Source organism: Onychostoma macrolepis, chromosome 09, assembly GCF_012432095.1.
Source record: "Onychostoma macrolepis isolate SWU-2019 chromosome 09, ASM1243209v1, whole genome shotgun sequence".
Taxonomy (NCBI): Eukaryota; Metazoa; Chordata; class Actinopteri; order Cypriniformes; family Cyprinidae; genus Onychostoma; species Onychostoma macrolepis.
Window position 1 is genome coordinate 16,631,295 of NC_081163.1, and position 24,839 is coordinate 16,656,133.

At 37.0% G+C, this 24,839-nt stretch overlaps 1 protein-coding gene across 11 annotated transcripts in view; it reads right to left on the reverse strand.

Moving 5' to 3' along the window:
- The window catches only part of neb (nebulin), a 58,739-nt gene extending 38,702 nt beyond the window's left edge, over positions 1–20,037 (reverse strand). For 10 of the 11 annotated variants that reach the window (XM_058786875.1, XM_058786873.1, XM_058786869.1 and 7 more), the window contains exons 1-47: positions 19,958–20,037; positions 19,139–19,252; positions 18,776–18,838; positions 16,032–16,094; positions 15,012–15,128; positions 14,556–14,663; positions 14,270–14,374; positions 14,056–14,160; positions 13,856–13,960; positions 13,645–13,749; positions 13,334–13,438; positions 13,094–13,201; positions 12,387–12,503; positions 11,793–11,894; positions 11,606–11,713; positions 11,403–11,507; positions 11,159–11,257; positions 10,572–10,676; positions 10,378–10,485; positions 10,163–10,276; positions 9,859–10,056; positions 9,023–9,130; positions 8,833–8,931; positions 8,634–8,738; positions 8,432–8,539; positions 8,016–8,327; positions 7,351–7,557; positions 7,134–7,238; positions 6,931–7,038; positions 6,529–6,840; positions 6,228–6,434; positions 6,029–6,133; positions 4,550–4,657; positions 4,103–4,414; positions 3,802–4,008; positions 3,609–3,713; positions 3,392–3,499; positions 2,957–3,268; positions 2,640–2,846; positions 2,395–2,499; positions 1,928–2,035; positions 1,529–1,840; positions 1,208–1,414; positions 939–1,043; positions 736–843; positions 336–647; positions 31–234 (exon numbers count right to left, since the gene is read on the reverse strand). In XM_058786875.1, coding sequence (XP_058642858.1) covers positions 31–234; positions 336–647; positions 736–843; positions 939–1,043; positions 1,208–1,414; positions 1,529–1,840; positions 1,928–2,035; positions 2,395–2,499; positions 2,640–2,846; positions 2,957–3,268; positions 3,392–3,499; positions 3,609–3,713; positions 3,802–4,008; positions 4,103–4,414; positions 4,550–4,657; positions 6,029–6,133; positions 6,228–6,434; positions 6,529–6,840; positions 6,931–7,038; positions 7,134–7,238; positions 7,351–7,557; positions 8,016–8,327; positions 8,432–8,539; positions 8,634–8,738; positions 8,833–8,931; positions 9,023–9,130; positions 9,859–10,056; positions 10,163–10,276; positions 10,378–10,485; positions 10,572–10,676; positions 11,159–11,257; positions 11,403–11,507; positions 11,606–11,713; positions 11,793–11,894; positions 12,387–12,503; positions 13,094–13,201; positions 13,334–13,438; positions 13,645–13,749; positions 13,856–13,960; positions 14,056–14,160; positions 14,270–14,374; positions 14,556–14,663; positions 15,012–15,128; positions 16,032–16,094; positions 18,776–18,817 — 6,615 coding nt within the window. In that variant the 5' untranslated portion in view covers positions 18,818–18,838; positions 19,139–19,252; positions 19,958–20,037. The remainder of the gene's footprint in view (positions 1–30; positions 235–335; positions 648–735; positions 844–938; positions 1,044–1,207; positions 1,415–1,528; positions 1,841–1,927; positions 2,036–2,394; positions 2,500–2,639; positions 2,847–2,956; positions 3,269–3,391; positions 3,500–3,608; positions 3,714–3,801; positions 4,009–4,102; positions 4,415–4,549; positions 4,658–6,028; positions 6,134–6,227; positions 6,435–6,528; positions 6,841–6,930; positions 7,039–7,133; positions 7,239–7,350; positions 7,558–8,015; positions 8,328–8,431; positions 8,540–8,633; positions 8,739–8,832; positions 8,932–9,022; positions 9,131–9,858; positions 10,057–10,162; positions 10,277–10,377; positions 10,486–10,571; positions 10,677–11,158; positions 11,258–11,402; positions 11,508–11,605; positions 11,714–11,792; positions 11,895–12,386; positions 12,504–13,093; positions 13,202–13,333; positions 13,439–13,644; positions 13,750–13,855; positions 13,961–14,055; positions 14,161–14,269; positions 14,375–14,555; positions 14,664–15,011; positions 15,129–16,031; positions 16,095–18,775; positions 18,839–19,138; positions 19,253–19,957) is intronic. The other variant, XM_058786868.1, reaches the window with a different exon arrangement.
- Between the last annotated feature and the right edge of the window lie 4,802 nt (positions 20,038–24,839).

Genomic DNA, 24,839 nt, shown 5'->3' on the forward strand with positions numbered 1-24,839 from the left:
TATGGGTCTAGATGTCAAATGTAAAGATACCTTGTTCATAATTTCATTATTGGCTTTGGCCAAGACCAGTGGCATGTCTTCAGTTGTGCAAGTGAACTTGAAGTTGCTTGGGTGCTGACGATACTTATTTTCACTTAGGATTTCTCCAGCCTTTTTCACTTTCTCAACATCAATCGAACCAATGGGGACCCATCCGAGACCTTTTAGCCACTTCAGATCTGCCCTGTACACCGCCTAAGAGCAGACATGTGTAAAAAGAGTGCTTACAAGCTTCATAAGGATGAGCCATCAGCCTTATTTATATATATACAAAACTGCAGTAAAACCAGACTTACGTCACTCTGGATGTCATAGACTTGTCTGGCCTGGACGACATCATTAGAGTCGGGCAGGCAGGTCCAGTTGTGCAGGTAGGTTCTGTAGTTGGCATCATTGACCTGGATCTGGTTCTTCTTGGCCAACTCAAAGGATATCATGTCCACTGGGAGGTGGAATTTGGTCTTGGACTTGTTGAAGTCTTTCTTGTAGAGAGCATCACTAGCAATCTTAGCCGAGTTCAAAGCCAGCATTAGCAGAGGATCATCCTGGACACTCAGGGCTCCAATGTGATGACCAACTTGCTTACGATAACCAGCCTTGTACTTGTACTGTGAAAAGTCCATTAAAATGTCCATTACATTCTGATAAGCACACAGTAATCAAATGCTAGATCCAATAAGAAAAAAAAAAACTTACATTACTAGCAATGGCACATGATGCTTTTGCAGCCTGAATTGGGATGGCGTCGGCACGTAGATCATAACCTTTTTTCTTTGCTAGCTCATTGGCAAGTGTGTATAGTTTCTAAAGAAGAATATGAACAGATTATTTAAATGCTGTGACTTAATGACAATTACTGTTTGCAATCAAGCAGCAATGAATCTGGCAACATCACTAACCTCACTGTAGTTAACCTTATTTTGACGAGCAAGAGCCACTTCCATTGAATCTGGCATAATGTGAATCTTGGTTTTGTCCTGTTCCCAGGCTGCAGTATACTTTTGCTGAAAGAAAAATAAATTGGCACATTTTAAATTATTCTGAAACATACTGGCTAATGAAATGACTAATTATGTTTCTCTAAAAAGAAAGTCAATTGACCAAATCTAATAATCAAGATAATCAAAAAGCAAAGCTCAGTGTCAAGTCAAATGGTTTAAACTTTCACCTTGTTTTTGATTTCATTGTTGGCCGTAGCTAGGACCAGATCCATGGAATCCATGTCTTTAGTGAACTTGAAGTTACTGGGATGTGTGCGGTACAAGGTCTCGCTGCCTATCCGGCTAGCAGTCTTCGCTTTCTCCACATCCAGAGATCCGATGGGAATCCATCCAGTTCCTTTGATGTAATTGTTATACTCAGATTTGTAGATGTTCTGCAGAATTAGAGAGGATGCCATCAATATAAAATCAAATTGAAAAAGAATAGCATTTTATAGAAATCAAAACATATTAAACATTTAAAATACAACGTCACAATCTCGACTCACATCACTTGCGATCGTCTGCATGTTGCGGGCTAGCTCTAGGTTCATGGCATCAGCCAGAACTTTATAATGTGTAATTATCTGCCTGTATCCAGCAAAGGTTTGAGCAGCCGTAGCCTGCTTAGCATGAACAACACTCAGCATGTCCACAGGGGAATGGTACTTCAGCTTGGCCTTGTGATAATCCTTCTTGTATAGTTTATCACTCTGTATTCTAGCCACCTCCATGTAGTGCACCAGCAAGGGGTCGTCCTGGAGGCTACGGAAGCCAATATGATGTCCTCTTGCTTTGTTGTACTCCTTTTTGTACCTGTACTGTAATGAAAATATTTGTAGAAGTCAGAAAGGGTAATATTTGGATAACACTAGTGACAGAAACATTTGATTATTTGAGTAACTTACATCACTGGCAATGTTTGTGGAGGCCCTAGCTGCAACCACTGATACAGCATCTGCCTTGAGGTCATAACCTTTCTTCTTCAGGGCTTCCAGTCCTGCTTTGTAGGCTTTCTGTATTCAAAACAGCACAAGTTATACTTCTTATTATTGCTTTCACAGGGCATTTTCAGTGACTCTTTTCAAAAGTTACATTGTTACATGAGTAGGTGACGAAATATTAGAGGGTTTTTGTTTTAGAAATCACTGATACATTCACTCAACTGATTCATTCAAATAGACTGATACATTCAGAAAGGAAACATCTCTACTGTTCAGACACATGCAACTAGTTCTGATTCTGCTCTGAGAACCATGCTCATTGGTGGAGAAAAAGCTGGGAATATTTTGTCTAAAATGTATGTTACTCAATAAGTACTTAAAATATTCTCGTAAAAATTGTTAAGATCTGCAAATACATAGAATACACATACCTCACTGATGTTGATTGAATTAGCCTTTGCAAGAATGATTTCAGGACTATCAGGCATGATATGGATATTTGTCTTGTCCTTGTTCCAAGCATCTGTGTATGCTTGCTATAATAAAACAGATTCAGAATATTATTTACTGATCAGCCAAACAATCCATTAAAAATATCATCAATTGGATTAGATGCACATACATCTCAGAAATTATGGATCATTACTATATTAGTTTATTAAAAAGTGTAATTTACCTTGTCCATGATCTTATTATTGGCACTGGCCAATGCGAGGTCCATAGAATCCATAAGTTTGTGGAACTTGTAGTTGGAGGGGTGAGTGCGGTAGTTGTGTTCACTCTGGATCTTTCCTCCCAGCTTTGCGGTCTCTACAGCCAGTGAACCAATGGGCACCCAACCCATACCCTTCACGGTGGCGTTGTACTCACTCTTGTACTCAACCTGGGAGACAACAATTATATTGTTGAATCCTACTTCAATACTTCAGTCCCTCAGGTTATGAGCTACCCCCTCCATATCAGATGTGTGGATCTAAAAGAGGATGGACTTACATCACTGGAGCTGATGTTCATGGAACGAGCTAACTGCAGGTTCATGGCATCAGCCAGCAGGGTGTAATGATGGAAATGCTGCTTGTATCCTGCATATGTCTGAACCTTTGAGGCGTTTTTGGCCTGCACAACACTCAACATGTCCACAGGGGTGTGGTACTTCAGCTTGGCCTTGTGATAATCCTTCTTGTAGTTCCTTTCGCTCTGCATCTTAGCCACCTCCATGTAGTGCACCAGCAAGGGGTCGTCCTGGAGGCTACGGAAGCCAACATGATGGCCTTTTGCTTTCTCATATGCCAGCTTATACTTGTACTGTCATGACAGAAACATGGATTTATCAGAAAAGATCACAGTATTGTGCCAACACATGACTGATTTTGCAAACATTAAAAGAAAATACTAAGACAACAATGGATAGGATGATAGGATACTTACATTGCTAGCAATATTCCTGTTGGCTTTGGCAGCCACAATCGAAATAGCGTCTGGTTTGAGGTCATAGCCTTTCTTATACATTTCCTCAAGGCCAGCTTTGTAGAGTTTCTGAAAATACATACAAAAGGCATTGGAATATACCGCACTGGACTTTTTTTTTGTTGCTTTGATTATTATTAATTAGGATCTTTTGAATGAATGCAATAGTCAGTTTTACCTGGCTCATGTTCAGTGCATTGACCTTGGCCAGGACAATATCAGGACTGTCAGGCATCACATGAACCTTGAGCTTGTCCTTTTCCCAGGCAGCATGGTAGGATTTCTGCAACCAAAAGTGTTTAAATATTCATAGATTGACCTATAATTTTACACCAGTCAAATCAATAAAAATACCCTGAATCCAGACTTGCCTTGTCCATGATCTTATTATTGGCACTAGCCAATGCGAGGTCCATAGAATCCATAAGTTTGTGGAACTTGTAGTTGGAGGGGTGAGTGCGGTAGTTGTGTTCACTCAGGATCTTTCCTCCAAGCTTTGCGGTCTCTACACCCAATGAACCAATTGGCACCCAACCCATACCCTTCACGGTGGCATTGTACTCACTCTTATACTCAACCTGGATGACAACAAATGTAATGTTCAATCCTTTGTTAAACCCATGGTACACCCTTCATATGGGATGTGTGGATCTAAAAAAAGGATGGACTTACATCACTGGAACTGAGGTTCATGGAACGAGCTAACTGCAGGTTCATGGCATCAGCCAGCAGGGTGTAATGATGGAAATGCTGCTTGTATCCTGCATATGTCTGAACCTTTGAGGCGGTTTTGGCCTGTACAACACTCAACATGTCCACAGGGGTGTGGTACTTCAGCTTGGCCTTGTGATAATCCTTCTTGTAGTTCCTCTCACTCTGCATCTTAGCCACCTCCATGTAGTGCACCAGCAAGGGGTCGTCCTGGAGGCTACGGAAGCCAACATGGTGGCCTCTCGCTTTCTCAAATGCTTTTTTGTATTGGTACTGTGATCAAAGAACAGTGGATTGTAATCAGTCCAGTACATTCATCATGCAATTGCAAATTTTATTTTCTTTAATTTTTTGGTACTGCTGAACAGGTCCTTCAGTATTTTAATGCAATATACATTTTGCGCTTACATTGCTGGCAATGTGTCTTCCTTGTTTAGCAGCAACAATGGGAATGGCATCAGCTTTCATGTCATAGCCTTTGGCAATGTCCACAAGCCACTGTGCCTTGTAGCGTGACTGTAAAATAAGAGTTTTTTAACATCTACGAGTTTCATGGGTAATAATAATAATATAAACAATAATAAATACAGTTTTACAAACTAAATGCAATTAACTGATCAGGTCGTAGCAGAGATGTTCACAAGTCTTTAACTTGGAGTCCGAGTCAAGTCTGAAGTCTTTAACCTGGAGCTGAGTCAAGTCTGAAGTCTTTGGTCACGAGTCCGAGTCAAGTCTCAAGTCATTTAATGGCTCGCTAAAAAAATCCCATTCAGAATCCTCATGTATTGAAATCTTCCTATTTACGAAGCTGTTTTATGGGCCACAGACAAAATATATGATCTATGATCTGCTTTGTAAAAAAAAAAGAGGTGTTAAGATGTATGGTTAATGTACATCCAGCCTGTTACTTATATATTTTAATCCATTATCATGTTCGAAATAGGTTTCTGTAATCAAATTCTATAATAAGAGCCCGATCTACCATGAGACATAAGGAAATATGTGACACAGATATTACAAAACCATATAAATAAAGTATTTCTTTATGATATAAGTCAGGGGTATTCAATTAAAGTTCCAAGAGGTGCAGCCTCTAGATTTTCTTCCAAGCAAAGGTCCGGACAAAAATAAATAAATAAATAAAAAATACATTTTAATATTTTTACATGTATTGTATTTTTACATTTGCAGCATTGTTTTTTTCTGCAGTGTTTTAAGTGAAAGTAATCTATTATTTTGCTGCTCACCGTGTTTCTGTTGTTGTTAAAATAATCGCTTCATCCGCGCCGGTGTCGTGCTGAATTCTGCACCCTGCCAGATTATGCTTTCCCTATTATTGGTAGGTTTAGGAGTAGGTGTGGGGGAGGGGTTAGGATTAGGGGTGGGGTTGGGAATAGGCAATCAGGTAGCGATTTCAACGAGAGGATGCATAATCTGGCAGGGGTGCATAATTTGGCACAACAACGGCTCGCGGTACGGATGGATGCTGGGGTGCGGATGGGGTCCGCCTTTTGAATATCAGTATTAGGATAAAAGACTCGAGTTGCTTTTAAAATATTCACGAGTCCTTTTCCTTGAGTCGAGTCAAGTCTGGAGTCATTTCAGTTCGAGTCTGAAGTCAAGTCTGAAGTCTAAATAATGTGACTCGAGTGCGACTTGAGTCAGAGTCACTAACTCGAGTGCCCATCGCTGGGTCATAGTACAAAAAAACTATTTAAAAAATAAAAGGAAATGACACGAGGAAAGAAAAAAAAAAAAACCGCAAGAGACTTTAGACTTTAGTTTCATACACTGAAAACCATTAATGCAATAATGAACTAATGTAGAATCATATTGAAAAGTGTTTCTCATTTATTTAATTTAGATTTCATAGGCTTTTCTACTCACCTCACTCACTGTCTGGGCATTATATTTGGCCTGCAGGAACTCTGGGGCATCAGCTGGTAGATTGTAGGTGTGCATAAATTTCTCTCCAGAGGCTTTATAGGCAGCCTAAAATGGAATGAAAAGCAAAGAAGAACCAATAAATCAGTTCTAGATCATCACTCTGGTTATCATTCAAAATAAATTATTGAAGTACTCTTACTTTATTTTGTTGTTTTGTGTTGTTCATGGCCAAAACCATGTTCATCTGATCTGTTAGACTGGTAAATTTTAGCGTACTGGGGTGAATTCTGTATGACCTCTCATCAAGGGCTTTATTGGCAGCCTTGGCCTTCTCAACATCTATAGAACCTATGGGAACCCAGCCTGCTCCTTTGAAGGTGTTGTTGAAATCGGATTTGTACAAATTCTGAAGAGATAAAAAGTGATCTGTTAATCATTTTGTCAAAACAGCAATCATTTAAGGTTTAAGTATCGTCATAGCCTTATTCAGTCGTGCTTACATCACTCTGGATCTCCATCATGTTGCGAGCCAGTTCAACGTGCATGGCATCAGCCAGCAGGGTGTAATGATGGAAATGCTGCTTGTATCCTGTATATGTCTGAACCTTTGAGGCGTTTTTGGCCTGTACAACACTCAACATGTCCACAGGGGTGTGGTACTTCAGCTTGGCCTTGTGATAATCCTTCTTGTAGTTCTTCTCGCTCTGCATCTTAGCCACCTCCATGTAGTGCACCAGCAAGGGGTCGTCCTGGAGGCTACGGAAGCCAACATGGTGACCTCTAGCCTTCTGATATGCAAGCTTATACTTGTACTATAAAGAACAATACAACACAGTTGTATATAAGTCAACAATGCATTCCAACAATTTAAATCTAAATAAATTAAATGTATGCTTGCTTACATCACTGGCAATATCCCTAGAGGATTTCGCAGCAGCAATAGGAATGGCATCATGCTTCATTTGATGTCCTTTCAGAAGATCCTGCTTGTGTGCGTAGGTATAGTATGTCTGCAGAGGCAAAAGAAAACACAAACTTCCAGTTGAACTTGATACTGTTAACCATCTCATTGTCATATACCGTATAAGATATGCAGCATTCTTACCTTGCTGATATTGACAGCGTTGTATTTGGCTTGCAGAAGCTCTGGTGCATCAGCAGGGAGATGGTAAGTGTGCATGAACTTCTCACCACTGGCTTTGTACAGCCTCTGGAAAACAAAGTTGACATGATTCAGAAAGTAAACATAAATGAAACATATTTAACCTTCATTATGGACATTCATCATGGACACCAAACAACAGCATGCATTTGTCCCTCACATCGCTTAGCTGCTGTGCATTCAGTTTGGCTTGTTCCATGACTGGGGTGTCCAGAACGCTAGTGAACTTGAACTTGTCTGGGTGCTGCCTATACTTCTTCTCATTGAGAGCTGCACCAGCAGTCTTTGCCCTTTCAACATCCAGAGAACCGATGGGGATCCAGCCAGTGCCCTTCACATAGTTCTCATAATCCTGTTTATACTGGACCTAATGGAATTAAACAGGGCATATTAGTGAACACATTTACAGAAACACATCTTTTATACTGTATTTTTATATTTTAACATATTAAAAAAATATAATTTATTCCTGTGATGGCAAAGCTGAATTTTCAGCAGCCATTACTCTTCAGTGTCACATGATCTATCAGAAGTCATACTAATAAGCTTGTGGAAAGTGTGATACATTGTTTTCAGGATACTCTACGAATAGAAAAATATTTTTTAACATTAAAAAATGTCTTTACTGTCACTTTTGATCAATATAACATATCCTTGCTGAATAAAAGCATTAATTTCTTTCTTTCTTAATTTTCTTACTTACTAACCCCACATTTTTGAATTGTGTTGTATATGGTCTGTATAATCAGTGTTAAGAAAATATAGTTTTGTAAATATAGATTTGAGAGTCACATAAAGAGTTTAAGATGATTAAATGTTTCTTACATCACTGGAGCTGATGTTCATGGAGCGAGCTAATTCCAGGTTCATGGCATCAGCCAGCAGGGTGTAATGATGGAAATGCTGCTTGTATCCTGCATATGTCTGAACCTTTGAGGCATGTTTGGCCTGTACAACACTCAACATGTCCACAGGGGTGTGGTACTTCAGCTTAGCCTTGTGGTAATCCTTCTTGTAGTTCCTCTCACTCTGCATCTTAGCCACCTGCATGTAGTGCACCAGCAAGGGGTCGTCCTGGATGCTACGGAAGCCAACATGGTGGCCTCTGTCCTTCATATACTTCTTCTTATACTGAACCTGAAAAGTATGGTAAATCAACAGTTTATTTAATATTATTCTGTTCCACACTGCAGTTTTCTATCCATTGGTCTCCTTTATGGACTTATGAAAGGATCTCTTACATCACTAGCAGCATGTCTTGCTGCCTTTGCAGCTTGTACAGAGATGGCGTCAGGCTTCAAATCATACCCCTTTGCAATAGTCTTCAGCCATTCAAGCTTATAGTATTTCTGAAAAGAAGATAAGCAATAGATATACAGAGTCATCAACTTTGCAAAATGTAATATGCCAAATACCATAAAACATTAAGGCATTTTCACTTACATTGCTTAAGTTGTAGGCATTACACCTGGCCTGAAGGAACTCTGGGACATCAGGAGGCAAGGAGTTTTTCTCAAGGATTTTATCCAGACCTTTCTTATAGTGCAGCTATAGTGGGGAAAATATTCACAGATCAAATATACATGCTGGTTTAGCATTTATTCAGAGCAACATTTAACCATGTTTAGTTGTTTTTGCTTACATCACTTCTTATCATCTGGTTGACTTTAGCTTGCAGCTGGAGAGGGTGGTCATCTATAGCAGTAAAAGGTATGGTGTCTGGATGCTGCCTGTATTTTTTCTAAGTAAGAGAAAGAAAGAAATAGTAAATTACATTATTGATGACAATACAAATAAATTCTTTAAATGGGTAAAAACAGGAAGAGTTATACCTCACTTAAGATATCCCCTGCTTTCTTGGATTTCTCAACTTCCATGGAGCCGTAAGGCACCCAAGGCGTTCCTTTGACATAGTTATTGTAGTCGGACTTGTATTCATTCTGTGGTTACAAATGACCGAAAAATCAGTAACACAAAAAATGAAAGGTATGATCGATCAACTTTTGCTATGTGGACTTGGTTCATGTTCATAAACGTGAAAAAAAAACAAAAACAAAACTCATTTAGTTTAGAAAATGAGTCCAAATGCATTTAAAATATAAATAGGTTGTACATTAAAGTCTTGTACATAAAGACCTCATCAATTTAAATGGGTATTTGTAGCTTTATTCCAGGTCTTTTAGAATAGAGAAATCATCTATATTCTGGAGTGCTCCTAAAAATGATCTTTTAGCAGATATATGCATGTCAAATTATGTGTCTTTTTCTTTCAGGACCAAAATGGGCTAAAAATATTGATGACTACTCCTGCACTCTAAAATGTTGTATACTCAACTTCTTAAAAATTATTGATACCACCCTCTTCTTACTAGAATTTATTACAATATAAAAGAGCATCAAGCAGTCAGCCAAGGGAAAGGCAGCTAAATGAATAAATCTAATTGTAATGCACAACTTTTGACTATAACAGCATGGTTTGCATGATTCACAGCTGCGATGTTAGGTTAGTGGCTATTTAAAAAAGATAATCTTCTCGATGACGCTTTCTCACCCAACTTCATGTATAAATAGGAAATACTTCAGTACAGGAATAACAACTGCACTTGTCAACACTGAACTTGTGAATCTGTGCTCATTCTAGTGTGTCTAGAGCAGCAGGGATCCTTACATCACTCTGAAGAACATTGGCCTTCTTTGCCAGGTCCAGTGGTATGCTGTCATAAGGGAGGAGGTAACGGTTTGGGATTTTCTTATAGCCAGTCATGCTGGCAATGGCCTGAGATTTCTTAGCAAGTGTCACAAGCATCATGTCCAGTGTAGTATGGTACTTGGTCTTCAACTTCTCATAGTCTTTCTTATACTCGCGCTGTTCAGGAATATTTCAGAGGATCAAAAAATTGACTGTTAGTACATAAAACAAAACGTCAGGGTTGGGTATACAAGTTATCAGTAATGCACTAGCTGAACCGTACCTCACTTTGGATCTTAGCAACATGTACTGAATGCATGATCTTAGGGTCATCCTTGATGCTGAGGGCCCCAATCATGTGTCCTCTGTTCTTCTCATATTCCTTCTTGTATTTCACCTAAAATTAAAGACCATATCAGTGTCACAATTACCTGAAATATTTTTCATTGTTTTGTTACACACTGTCATTCAAATGACCCAAATATCCCATTTACTTACATCGCTGGCGATGTTAGTGTGAGCACGGGCGGCAAGGATCGAAATTGCATCCCCTTTCACCTCAAATTTCTTTGCTTTTGTTTTATCCCATTCAAACTTGTAACACGTCTGTGAACATGAAATAGAGAAAGTAATGCATTACGATCAGGTGTCAGTCAAATTCACTGCTATGAATGAAGATGGAATGAACTTACATCACTAAGGTTATACGCATTAACTCTAGACTGAATGAAGAAAGGGTAATCAGGAGGAAGGTAACACTTAAACTTCTCCTTCTCATACTTTTCCTTGTAGTTGAGCTGTAAAAAGGAGAAAAAGTGTTAATGATAATATATTCTACATCAAATGTATAATTATAATGGCTAGTAAAAATGTAATCTTACATATCATATTCATAAACAATTATATATACAGTATATAAAGTCACATTGCCCTAATAAATTTCCCAGTTTTTCCTAGTGCTCCATGATTGTGGTGTTCAGTGAAGCAGGATGAGCTTGATGAACACCACTAGATGGCTCCTCAGTCCCAAAAGGATTGGCTTAAGTTGTTTATTAGGCTTTGATTGCCTGTGACATACCACTTGAAATAGCACAGACAACAGCTCTAATAATATATCTAGGGATTCACTCTATTGTCAGCGGGACTGAGATGACAACTGCGCTCTAATAATGAATGCTGGGATTTTTCTAGGGCAACACTTGACAAGGTCCATGAACCACCAAGTAAACTTGGTTTCTTTGGTTTTAATTAGTCATAATAATGAAAGCTTTTTACGTACATCACTCAGCTGTTTGGCGTTGATGGCAGCTTGCACTTGAACAGGTGAGTCTGTCACCTGTGTGAACTTCACCTTGTCTGGATGTTGACGATAAACTTTCTGCAAAAAAAACACACACACACACACACGCACACAAAAATCACCTAATGTCAGGTTCTGTACCCACCCCATTAAAGTAGGCATATATGCAGTATATATATATATATATATATATGTGTGTGTGTGTGTGTGTGTGTGTACTTACATCTTGACATTGTTGAAGTTTCTTATTGGCTTCATATTCAGGTGTAACAGTTTGAGGGAAGAAACACCTGGTCTTCATGTCCTCATAATCAGCTTTGTAGATTTGCTTTTAAAATACAATGAAATCAATTGTGAATACACAAATACATTTTTTTTTAATCAAGAAGATGAAAATATACGCATATGTACATTAGGGTAACTTACATCTTTCTTCAATTCTTCCACCCTCTGGCAGTGAACTGTAAATACATCTTCATAGCTACCAACATAATGACCCTTCACTTCATTTTCATACTTTTCTTTATAATGGGCCTGAGAAAAGAGAACAATATAAACTTGAGAAATGAGGATATATCAGATATTTGTAACAAATTATGAAATCATCACTCACATCATTGAACTTCTTCAATACACTGTCCATCTTGAACTTGGGAGTGTCGCAGTAATTGATGCTGAATCCCCGTGATTTCTCATAATTAGCTTTATATACTTTCTAGAAAAGGCGAAACAAAGGCATGTCAGCAATAAGTCAACAATTTGAGATAAACTTGGTTTATTTCAAGAAAGATTTGTTTAAATTCTCAAAACAACGTCTTGAGTAATTGATGAGAGATTTTGAACTCATCATTTTGGTTTAATGTATGTGCCAAACAGTGGCCACACAGATAGAATTCCATCCAATTATCAGGTCTGATCATTTTAAATTAGCTACATATTCACACTAACCGAATAATAAAGCTATAATCCACATCATAATTTACTCATTAACACTATAACACCAAGCTAGTTTGATTTTTAGACAAGAACTCACTGTAACATCTTTGGTTTTGTCAAATGTTGACAGTATTTGTATTTCCATAGATAATTTAATTCAGCTGCCTTGTGGCAATATTTATTATGCACAACCTTAGTAAGAACCTCTTAGACCATAAATATTTCCTGTCAAAGCAGACCACTTTAATGATTAAGATCTGGATTAACATACATCACTCAAGATGGTGCCTGCGTATCTCAGCTGTCTGAGAAGGGGGTTCTCTGTAGCAGGGAGAACGTTGTAATCGGACGTTGCTTTTGTCTTCTCATAGTCCTGCTTATATTTGACCTGTTGAGGTGGAAAAATGCATATAATAAATGACAAATGGTTGTGAAACCGATATGAGTCATGGGCTCTTTTTTTTTCTTTTCTTTGTTCAACAAGTCCAGTAAATAAAATTGGTCTTTATTTTGATTCTCATCCCTGGTTTCTTTTATAGCTACTGTGCATAAAAATACACTGGATCTAATCCTGTTTTTTCATGTCCTCACTTGTGATGCAGGCAATGATAAATTAGTAAGCAGGGATCAACAGAGATAACCAGATCAGACACGTGAATCTCTGGACTGACTCATGTTCTGTTTAAAGAGTCATCACGGGAAGGTTGTTTCCATACAATGAGAAAAGATGTCTAAAAAAGTATGACTATCAGACAGTAAGTACTACCTCACTTTTATTTTTAATTTGGAGGCAATGCACGAATGACAGAATGTTTTAAAGCTAGTTTGATTTTTACATTTCGTACATTTTCTAAAAAATAAAAACATTCTGCTTATATCCAAGTTTAAATGAGAAAAACACCAGATTTTCGTGTAGTATCATATTTACAGACTTCACTATGTGTGAGAAGAAAGTGTAAATAAATTCCCAAAACTTACCGTACTTGCAGCTTCACGAGCCTTTTTATTGGAAGCGTATGTTGGTGTGTCTGTTTGCATAAAATAAATTTGGTCTTTCATATCTTCAAAATCAGACGTGTATTTTTTCTGGAAAGAAATCAAAGTGTGACACTTAGTTTTATGGGATTTTAATATTAAGAATTTTGTATATGAATAATATGCATGCTTTACTTCTATCAGAATATGTTTTGGAAAGCATGATGGATTTCTTGCACTTACATCGCTGATGTTGTCCATAGCCATTTTAGCAACAGCGACATCAAAGTAAGGAGTTTCGCACCATTTGCCCTTGACGTTCTTGTTGTAATCCTCATGATATTTAAGCTGTGAAGAATTAAAGAAATGTTTTTAATTGTTTCTATGGCTTACATTGCGAGCACAATCAATTTTGCAGGGACAGAAGATATTTAAATGCAATACCGTAGAATAAACCACTCAACTGCTATAAGTCTGATACATGGAAACTAAAAAGGAACACCTCAGGAAAATGGAAACTGATTCAGAAGGCACAAAAATCAGGGAAGTCTTACATTACTACGATTGGCGAAGTTTTTCTTGGCCAGTTCAACCTCTGGGGGATCAGCCAGACATGTGTACTTTGCCTTGCGCTGATCATGGCCCTTCTTGTAAACAATCTGCGAAGGCGGTGCACAACAGATTTTTGACAACACAACACAATTTAATGATAAATGTTTTACCTTTTTTTTAAGTTACTCAGTAAAATATCACAAGTTTTCTCACATCACTGAGGACTTCTTGGGCCTTGGCCACCCTGCGCAGCTCTGGGCTGTCACTGTATGGATAGTACATGGTTTTATCCTCATCCCATGCCTCTGTGTACAGTTTCTGATGGGGATATTCAATCATCGTAGAGGGTGAATCAGCCAGTAATGACAGTATAAATATCACTTTAGTGCTTAAGACAGGAATCAGAGATCTACCTTGCTGTAATTTGCTGCATTCTTCACAGCAAGAACCAACTCAGGGGCATCAGGAGGAAGCAAGTACCTATCCTTAGTCTCATCCCATTTTTGCCTGTACAGAACCTAGAAAAGACATATGTAAAGAACTTATGTTATGACAATAAAAAAGGAAAAAAGAAAGGAATCAGGCTTACACTAGTTGGGTGGTCACTGTTGCGACACAAGCACTTACTTTGCTGATGAGTTCAGAGACGTGCTTCACGTGAGCAATCTCTCGAGCCTCACCATCATAAAGGCTGGTGGTTTTGGCCTTCAGTCCTTCCATACGGTATTTCACCTGGGTTACCAAAAATTTTCATGATCAGTAAAAATGTGCAATATATGCTGGAATTAAGAAGCATCTGGTTGAGGTTTATTAGGAGATCTAAACTAAGAAAATTCATCAGTTGAAACACCCCACGCGACATCTTGCAAACTATATTCTAGCAGACTGAAAATGATCCATCAAGGGTACGTACCTCACTGAGCTGCTCCTGGGCCTTCTTGATGCGAATCATCTCAGGTGTGTCAGCCGAAATGGCATAAGGCTGCCCCTTTGATTTTTCATATTCCTCCCTGTATTTATTCTACAAAAAACTTACAAATTCAGTTTGCATTATAGAGTGGGCAAGATAGGACAGGTAAGATAGTTAAGTTCTGTCACTTTTGGTTAATTTAATGCATTCTAGCTGAATAAAAGTACTAATTCTACCTAATATCTGTTTTTATTCCAAAGGTTCTCAAACTGTGGCCTGTAGACATGGTCTGGTAACATGCATTTTTATGAGAAATAGTTTCAGTTGTCTCACTTTAATGATTCAATTCATCATTTGGGATCATTAACAGTGTTGGTCTAATTCATTTCAATGAAATAAAAACAAAACAGCAGTCTTACAGATTAATAGTACAAAATGTTTTCTGTGTTATTCGCTTACATGGCTGTACTGGTCAAGCATCTTCTGGCTGTGTGCCAGGTAAGGAGTCATGAACTTGGAGGTGTCCACCTTCACCTTCTTCCTAACCGTGCGTTTGGGAAGGCCACCAGGTCCAAGCTTAAAAAACAGCAATCAACATTTAAGACAGATGCACATGGTTCAGTGAAACATCTGTAACATCTTTCAGATTTACAGAATTTCATCAATGAAAGCCAAACCGTTTTAAGGAAAGTTACATCACTTTATGCTATGGAGACAGTTATGGAGGACCAAAACAACTAATTTTCTAATATTATAAGCAATCAAGCAGCATGATTCTGTACAATTTAATTTAGCCTATATTGATTTACACCAAAACAGAAAATGGATGAGATAAAGATACCATTTTCAGTATTCAGTTGTCCAACACTCCAATTCATTTGTTTACCATGCAAATGAGTATTTTACTTTTTATATGACAAATGAGTGAAAAGGTTATAGGTAATTCTAAAAACTTGATATTTCACTGACAGGTTAGTAAATTTGTATTGGGTAGACAGTTATTGTGATTTATAAAAAAAAAAAAAAAAAAAAAACATGCTGAAAAACTACAGAAAATGCACTTTTGGGACAGTCAAACCAATCGCATTAAGCATTAATTTTCCTCATAATATTACAGCATAGACAAACACAAACTAAAGTAAACATCACATTAACACACATACAGATAGCTCTATTAACACACCCTCACTGTCATCACTAGCACTGTGGCATTTGCCTGGCTCTGAATCATGGGGGCTATTTTTTGGTAATGTGCTATTCTCACAACTTAAATAACTTACTCTGGACATATTATTCTATTTTCTCTGACTCATGAATTGTTAAACAAGGGAGTTTGTTTAATAATCCACTCTTTAAGTCGGTACCATTCAAACAGATCTTACTATTAAAAGCTAAGCTAGTAATGTGAAAGGAATATGGAATAGCCCCCATGGCATGTGGAAGGGACACAGATCCGTTTTACCAGGGTAGATCATTTACCTCAACACCATGAGACATTGAGGTGGTCGAGGTGGTGACTGTTGGACCCTCCTCATAGTAGTACTATAAATATAGGAAAAACTCTGGGCTTTCAAAATGATGATCACACACTTTAGGGAAACACTACAATCTAGGAAAGTGACTTTTTCCTGCTCTGGTAGTTTAAAACACCCATTGTGAACAGAAATACTCGCACACCCAAACAACTAACATTTTAAGCTTAACATACCAAAAATAAATTTGCACCTGTGTACTAAAGACTTCTGAAGCTAAAGCAAAACAAATTTGCATAAACATGATTCTATTAATAAATAAATAAATGTTTAATATTAATGTTAATTCGTGGCCATGGTATCTTGTTTTTTCCCTCACACGTCAGTAGTTTTCCTGCTTAGTAGTTTTGGGTCAATAAAATCTAAAAAATAATCTGTAATGATGCTTGTGATATATTGATCTACAAACATGTTGTTGCTCATGAAAATCTCACTTAGTATATTGTGTTCAAATATTAACTGAATATCTCAGTAGCTGTTTAGGGAATAAAAATCTAGTAATGCGGTTGTTTTCCCATCAGACTTCTGACTATGACTGACAGAGCCGAATGACTGGCTGGTGCTAAGAACATTTTAGCACCCTAATGACCTCACCACTATTATTATTTGCAGCTAATGTTATTGTCATGGTAGTAAATAGAAACAGCAGGTCAGGGAACAAATTCCAACACAAATACTTGTTTGAAAGCAGTGTATCAGATTCAGCCATACACGTGATTCCCGAGCTGTCCAGAGAATAAACCATTCCTACTGGTATTTAGTCAGATATCATGACAGAATCTCTCAAACTGTAATTGGATGCCACATCACAAAGGCCTTCACAGAAGGCTTCAAATGGTGTGAAACCAGAGCAGGAAAAAACCCCGCAAATCTATGAATTTACAGGAGCTAAAGGCTTCTTTATTTGGACCAGTGGACAGCAGAAATACATATATACCTAGGTTTTAAGATCCTGTGATTTTCTTTTTCATATAACAGATAGGATTCAGGAGATGGAAAATGGTGAATATTCAATAAAATATGCTGTAAATCAAAATCTCTCTCTCCAGCACTTACAGATGTTTTTTTCCACAGGTCCTCCCCCCAAAGCATTTTAACAGCATGACGTTAACAGCAAGTGGAGTGTAATTTACAACACGGCTCGTCTCATTTGCCTCTCTGAGAGTCTGCCGTAGATGTCCACTTCTATATTTGTATCTCTGGAAAGAACAACTCAGCCAAAGCTGAAGGCTGCTTTTCCATTAATGGGGAGAAAAGCATATAAAAAAATGCACAAAACTTTGCCTAAATTTGAGATCTACTTTTTATTAGTGCTACATTATTTCTATTAAACACTATAAGCTGTAAATAATAATAATAATAAAAAAACGTTAAAAAAATAAATACTATTTCCCAACAACTGCATTTGAAAAATCAGCAAAATACTAAAGTACAAATTGTGAATCTCTGCTTTCCACAGATCCATTGAGAGAAGCCATCTTAATTAATGCTGATGATCTTTCAGGTCCTATTCTAAGTGTAGATGAAAGTAGTAGTGAAATCAGATCGTATATATTCCAAAATATTCTGCTGAGATTCCCATCTTCTTCAAAATGCAAGATGGTGAATTTCCATTTCCTGGATATGTTAAAGGGGAATCCAAAAGCATTCGTTCGAAAAGTTCTTTAAAAAATAATACCTAATTAATGAGAAGTCAGGTTAATGCAATATTTGGTAAACCCCTATAAGATATCTACAACAGAAATGGACATGAAAGTATACAAGGTCTACTTTAACTCTATTTCTCTTGGAAATACTGAATTAAAGTATCAACCTTCTGCTTTCACTCTTCCATTGAACACTCAGACAGACACGTTTACAATTCATACAGACAGTATTTCAATAAATAACATGACAAAAACAAAATTGCTGGAAGCTTCAAGAGGAGCTGTGGTTAAATCTCGTGGTATTTCTTCAAAATACCACAAAACATGGAATATATGCAAAATTATGCTCATTAAGCAATTGTGATTAAATTGTCTACATTTGCTTTGAAATTACACTAAATTGTTCATCTCGTAATGAAGCTTGCAGTCGATTTAGTTGCTCTGAACAGAACATAATCCCACTGTTAGTATAAAAGTTGAGAGTATTATATCTAACAATGGTTATTTCCATTCAGGCTTGTTTGATGTGATCAGGAAAACATTACATTAGCATGTTCAGAATAAGATCTTATTATCAGATTATGACAAACTGCTGCAGGGGTCATTACATAACTATCACGTGAATGATGGTTTGCCATGTAATTGATATCTTGTTAATGTATGAAATGAATTACATCTATTGAAGAGACTGCATTGATACATTGATTACTGGGAATAAAGCGTGCATTGAATGGAATTTACTGCACTAGAGCCTCCAAGGAAGAGGTCATTTGAAATGGGATCCAATGCTAATCATATACGACATGGCAGCTCCTACTGAACTGCTGACGGTGGGGGTATCATAGATCACTATTCATAGGGTTTGCCACTATACCTATAGGACTGAGAACGATGGGGTGTAAAGTTAAAAAGCCTATATAAGCTATTCAAGGGGCTAAGCAAAATAATTCAGAGCAGCATTATTGTCATTCTTTCATTGAATGAGGGGACAACCGCTAAACAGATGATAAAATATGGATTGCAATGTATCAAATCTGTATCTTACCTCCTCCACAATCTCTTCTTCATACTCTTCTTCTGATGCCATCTTCAAACAGATTTAGTGAGTCTACACAAGCAAATTAAAAATGGTCAGACACTAGCAAGGCTAACCTGTATAGTACATATGTAACTAAATACTAACAGCATTAAACTAATTTCTGTTGCAGACAGTGAGATATAAACAGCTGTTTTTGAATACTTTTTAATGCAAATAAAGCATAGGAAGTTAAAGTGACCCTGACAATAGGATTTCAGTTTCACCAGGACTTGAAGGACACTCATAACGTTCACAACGCACCAGGGATGACCTGCCAATTTTAATGTTAAACATAAAGAATCAAACTGAAAAGCGTAGAAGCAGACGTACCTTTACTATAGAAGGTTACAGTAGAATTTCAGCAACCCTACAGTAAAGAATGGTGTTCGCTTCCCATCCACTCGTGTCCCAATCTGCTATTCCACTTTAAGTATTCCTGCAAACCTAAACAAAGACAAAAATGCGTAAGTTTTCCTCTTACTGAGCTGATGCTTTAGTGTGGGTGGATCAACAAAAGCAAAAATTCTAATTTTGAGCCGAAATCTTTCTGCAGGCCTTGGTAGGTAAGAGAGTTTGACACCTAAGACCCCCCAAAACGATGCGCCTCCTGGCTGAAGCCTTGCGACAGCTGCTCTGAATCGCTCCAGCTATTTGTCATGTAAGCCAATGCTGCGGGCTGATTGGCTGGCTTTGTTTAGCTAGTGGAGCTCCAATGCCTTCTGAGGCTGCAGGTTAAATTTAGGTCTGACCACTAACTACCCTTTTTTAGGACCCAACTCCTAGAAAATTACATCAAATGATGGGTTTCTATGCATTTTCATCAGAAAGATTGAGAGGAATGTGGATGGGACTTTAACAAACTCCTGTCCATGAGGTGAGGTACTTCAGATAGTCTTCCAGGAAAAACAAAGTCCAGGAATAAGTTCCAGCTTTGAGTAATTGGTAAATTGGTTGTTCCTGCAATTATGGCCGGTAAAGTCAAACGATTCTTATCAGGCCGTGGTTTAAGGACCAGCATCGCCCTGAGCATCACTTCCATCTACCAACAGGCTGTAGAAGATGGTCAATCCAACTGAGCAGGCCATGCAAAGAGTGCTGGAGAGTGAAATCTGGTGTAAGGTTTGATTTTGTGGTTTTTCCTTTGCTTACCGGTGACTTTAAAGTTAAAACGTTTCCCAAGCTGCCAGAGCCTCCCCAACTCTTCCCTCCTGAGAAACGCTGGGTAACAGCTCACAGCTGCAACAGCACTCCGGTTATCATGTGCTCCTATCCACCAATCAGTGGGCAGTATTCTCAGGTTTCAAAAGCTAAATATACATTAGCGACCCTTCAGAAAAGTGCACCTGTTCAGCAAATCATCAGTAATACAACTATGAGGAAAAGAAAGGAAAACACTGTAAAATACCTGGTTTCTTTGAACGAAGGAATGCAAGGATGTTGCATTCACCAAGATGGAGTTCCGTGGAGGTATGTATCAGTATCAGGAGTAGTAGAGATCCTGGGGCAAAATGAGTTTTTTTTTTTTTTTCTGTGAAGATGGTCAGAGAAACCTCTTGAAGCCACTGGTTTGCATCCAAGTGTACATGGAGCCCAGAGGCTGAAATCAGGTCAAGGCTGGGGGCAAGAGGGAAATAAACTGTTGACTTGTTCACCCAATTGCAAACATCTAGAGTAACTGAGGATAACAATGATTTGATTCTCAGTCAATGTTCTACCTATAGGCACTATACTCAATGCATATGCACATTCCATCACACATGCATTATATAGTTCAGTGCAATATAAATCTCTACACTTTCTTATTGATTTTACCTTATGTTCTTTGACTGCATTCTTGACCAGACACGTCCGTAATAGGCTACATGCTATTTGGTAAAGAATTCTCATACAGTTCCTCACAGTTGACTTGTTTAGTTTTTGTTAACACCAGAGTGGGAATTTAAATATACTGTACATTTCAGTAGGGGTTTTAAACATTTTAGTAACGTTAAAACTTAAATTACAAGTTAGAGCACAAGCTCCAAATAACTTAGCCTAATCCTTGTCTGATGATAGAGATCAGGTACAGACCTGACAATCATTTTCCTTGACAATATTTCAGCAATTATATAATGTATATTTTCTATTAGCTGTTCAGAATCAGAACTATGGCAGAAATGAATCATTCTTTTGACCAATTTTTATTAGTTCAGACAGTTGACTCACATATTGATTTTCACATTTTTAGGGAATAGTTAAAAGATAGAAAACAACAAGAGCGCTGGGAAAAATGAATATTTCCCTACAATCCATTGTAGGAAACAAAAGCTGCAAAAGTCACTTATCGTTTGTCAGCGATGAAACAGCTCTTATCATGCAGATTATGACTCTCTGCTGCAGGCAAACACAATTTATGTAGGTATATCCATAATATGGGCAGACTTTTTGAAAGACATGAAAGTACTGATTAAAAGGCTACAAAGGCCCTATTTAGAAAACGAATGTACAGCAAATAAGCGCCAACAATGAACCCAAATTGGTGGTAACCATAGCAACAGTAAGCCGCTCTCGCACTTTCGATTAGGATCAGTTTTAGAAAATATGATAAAGCAAGATAAGTACTCTGTTTATGCAGTAGGCCTACTTTTTGCGGCTTCCGAAAATTCAATTAACGTTACCTTTTAAAAGGCCGTTCTTTTAAAAGCCCTTAAAAATCAATGTATAATTCACGACAAGTGTTGGGTAAGTTAGCCTACTCAAAAATGTAGGGAAAAATACCAGGAAAAATAATTAGATTACAGTAACGCGTTATATCCAACTCTGTTCACAACACTCTTCTAAGGTTATGCAAAGTGTGACTCATTAAAAAAAAAAGAAAAGGCTTTTTAGCAAGTGCGCCTGCAATGCATCTCTAAGTGCTTCGGGAGACAGACAGCAGCTGTCTCACCCTTCTGTGCTCTTTGGTGGCTAATCTAATCCTGATGAGCATGTTACAGTATTAAAACTATTCAGGGACGCTCAAAAATACAGCTGACACTATTTTTAAAGCATCCTGAATGGCAGAGGGGGTATAATGATGTTCAGCCACAGAAGCCATAGGCCTGTTTCATTTAGCCCATTATTTCATTGAGTCTCGGGAACAGTTTGAACAATATACTGCTCTGAAATACCTCCAGACACGAGATATATACAATTTTATAGTAACGTACTCCAGCCATTCCCACTCAAAAGTCCTGCAGTTCCACATCTCCATCGTGGGGCGGCGCGACTGAGCTGAATGACAGAGGCAGCTGTGACTGTGTGTCACTGTCCTCATATCAGTAGCTACTCTAAACAGTGATGGACCAGCTCAACGCTCATCTCTGTAATACCTAGCATTGACACTGATCATATCAATGTTCAAATGTACTTGTTTATATACAGAGCACATAAAAATGCACATTAAATAAACATTTACACATTACATTTGACAAAAAAAAAAAAAAAAGAGCTCACCTTTGGTCTATAACTTTAAAAGAAAATACTTTTTTTTTTTTATCCTAATTATTTAAAAACATTTTTAAATAATAATGTATTTTATGTATGTGGCATAATAGCGTTAACAGATGCCAAGGGTTTCACAGACCAGGGTTATTATAGTTGAGTAAAAAAAAAGAAAGAAAATTCACTTAAAATAAAATAAAAGTTAACTGAAATCAAATAAAAATATAAAACCCTTATTTTATTTCAGGTAGTTGCAACATTCTCATTTGTATTTATTTTAAGTAAAAAAAAAAAATATATATATATATATATATATATTAATATATTGAAAAAAAAATAATAATAATGACAAAAACACAAGAAAATTACTAAAAATTAACTAAAAGTAAAATGAAAACAGAAAATATAAAGAAATAAAAACGATAAAATAAGAAGCTATAATATTATCTCAATGATCAAAGAAGAAAAAAAATAACACAAATTAAAATAACACTGACACAGACTAACAGGCAATATGCAGCTAATGTGTTAATTCTATAGATTCTTTGCTTGCAAATGAATAATATATCAAAATGGGCAAACAAGGGGAAAATTTGAAGTCTTAGCTCTATAGGTCAATGGCTGACATTTTAAACTTGTCACATATTTTATGATATGAAAATTTAAATCATGATGCAGTTTGCCTAATTGAGATACATATGGGTGAGACAAGCCAGCATTAATAATGAAATCAAAAAATATGAAAAAAGAAAATCAGTTTATACCAACAAAACATAAAGCAGATAAAAATAGCTCGATAACACTTTAGGAATCAAATAGTTCTCATATCAACTATTTGCTTGTTAGCTTGCATATTACAAGCATATTGGCTGTTTATTAGTACTTATAAAGCACATATTAATGTCTTGGAAATCCCTTAATCCCACCACATGCCTAAAAGTAACAACTACTTTATTACCCTATTAATAAACAGCAAGTTAGGAGTTTATGGAGGCAAAAGTTGTAGTTAATAGTTAGTCAATAGTGAGAATTGGTCCCAAAACTAAAGTCTGACTAATAGTTATTTAAGGTAACAATTACAGGTTGCCACTTTTTACAGTGTACATACTAACAGGATGGAAAGCGATACTAGGAACAGGTACAAACATGCACTACTGTGCTTATGCACAATTCTTCAGTACAGTGGCGTGAGGCTTTGAAGCTTAGTCATTGGAAAAAACGAGTAGGTAATAAGGGGGGTCTGAACAGCTGAGGATGAGTATTAAAACACCTTGGATGACTCCTCGTTTAAATAAAACCACATCTCTCACTCTGAAAAAAAAAACACTGTGGTACACAGATGCAGATACTGTGCTAGAGAAAACCATGTTTACCATGACTCATGAAATTAAACTTAAAATATAATTAACTGTCTGCATGAACATCATCTGCTACATCAAATGTCAGGAAGTAGGTGAATTTGTACAGGAATAGCATTCTGTCACAGTAGTGGAAATGTCATTGCGCAGTGTGTTTTTGAAATTTTATATAACAAGTACACTAAGGGTTATAATGGACTCATCAATGTGTTGTCCTGCTTCAGATAGATACAAAAATAACTATCAGGATAATGGTGTCTCATGTCATTATTAGGCACTGATGTTCTACATGAGATCATCTTTGAGAGAGAGTCAGTCGAGGGTCAAGGACCAGTCTAACAGCTCAACAACAACAATTAATGGCTGTTAAAAAGAAAACTTAGCACTAAAGTTAAACTTCACAAGGTTAGAGAAACATTTCCCCTAAAATGGTCTCAAAAAATAAATAAAAATAATAATTTGGCATTGATGCCATTTTTACATATTCCTTAATTAGATTTTAAGATTCAGATTTAAAGTGCATTGTGTTTGTTACCAGTGACAGCAAATTAAATTACAAAAATAATCTATGCACATTAAAAACATTTTTAAATAACTGAAAAACAACACTTTTTCTTTACATTTAAATAAAACTACACTCTTAAAAATAAAGGTATTTTATTGGCATTGAAGTTTCAATGAAGAACATTTAACATCCATAGATCCTTTCCTTTGATCAAAAGGTTCTTTACATTAAATAAATGTTCTTCACACCAAAAAAGGTTCTTTAATAATTGTTTACTTCGGGAACTAAAAATGGTTCTTCTGCATTTCAGCATTGTTGTGAAAACATGTTTTTTGGAACCTTGTTTTTAAGAGTGTATGGAAATGTATTAAAATATTCTGTTCTTATTAAAATGAAATAATTACAAAATTAAGCTGCTCTGAAGTCCAAATTCTGTGATAATATTATATGTTTGGTCTGTGGTATGTATTGAAATACTATCATTTTAGTATAAAAGTTCTGCCAAGATTAAGCTAATATCATTCTTAAACGTATCATTTTTTTCTTTTTAACAATTAACATGAGAAGTTCCCTTTCAAGCCATGTGTCGCCCCCTAGAGGTAGCAAAAGAACTGAGACAAATAACCAATCTCAACATTGTCAATTTTGACAGTGCTTAAAACTCCGCAGGGAAACATCTGTAGAGAATTAAAGTGTGAAGCATCTG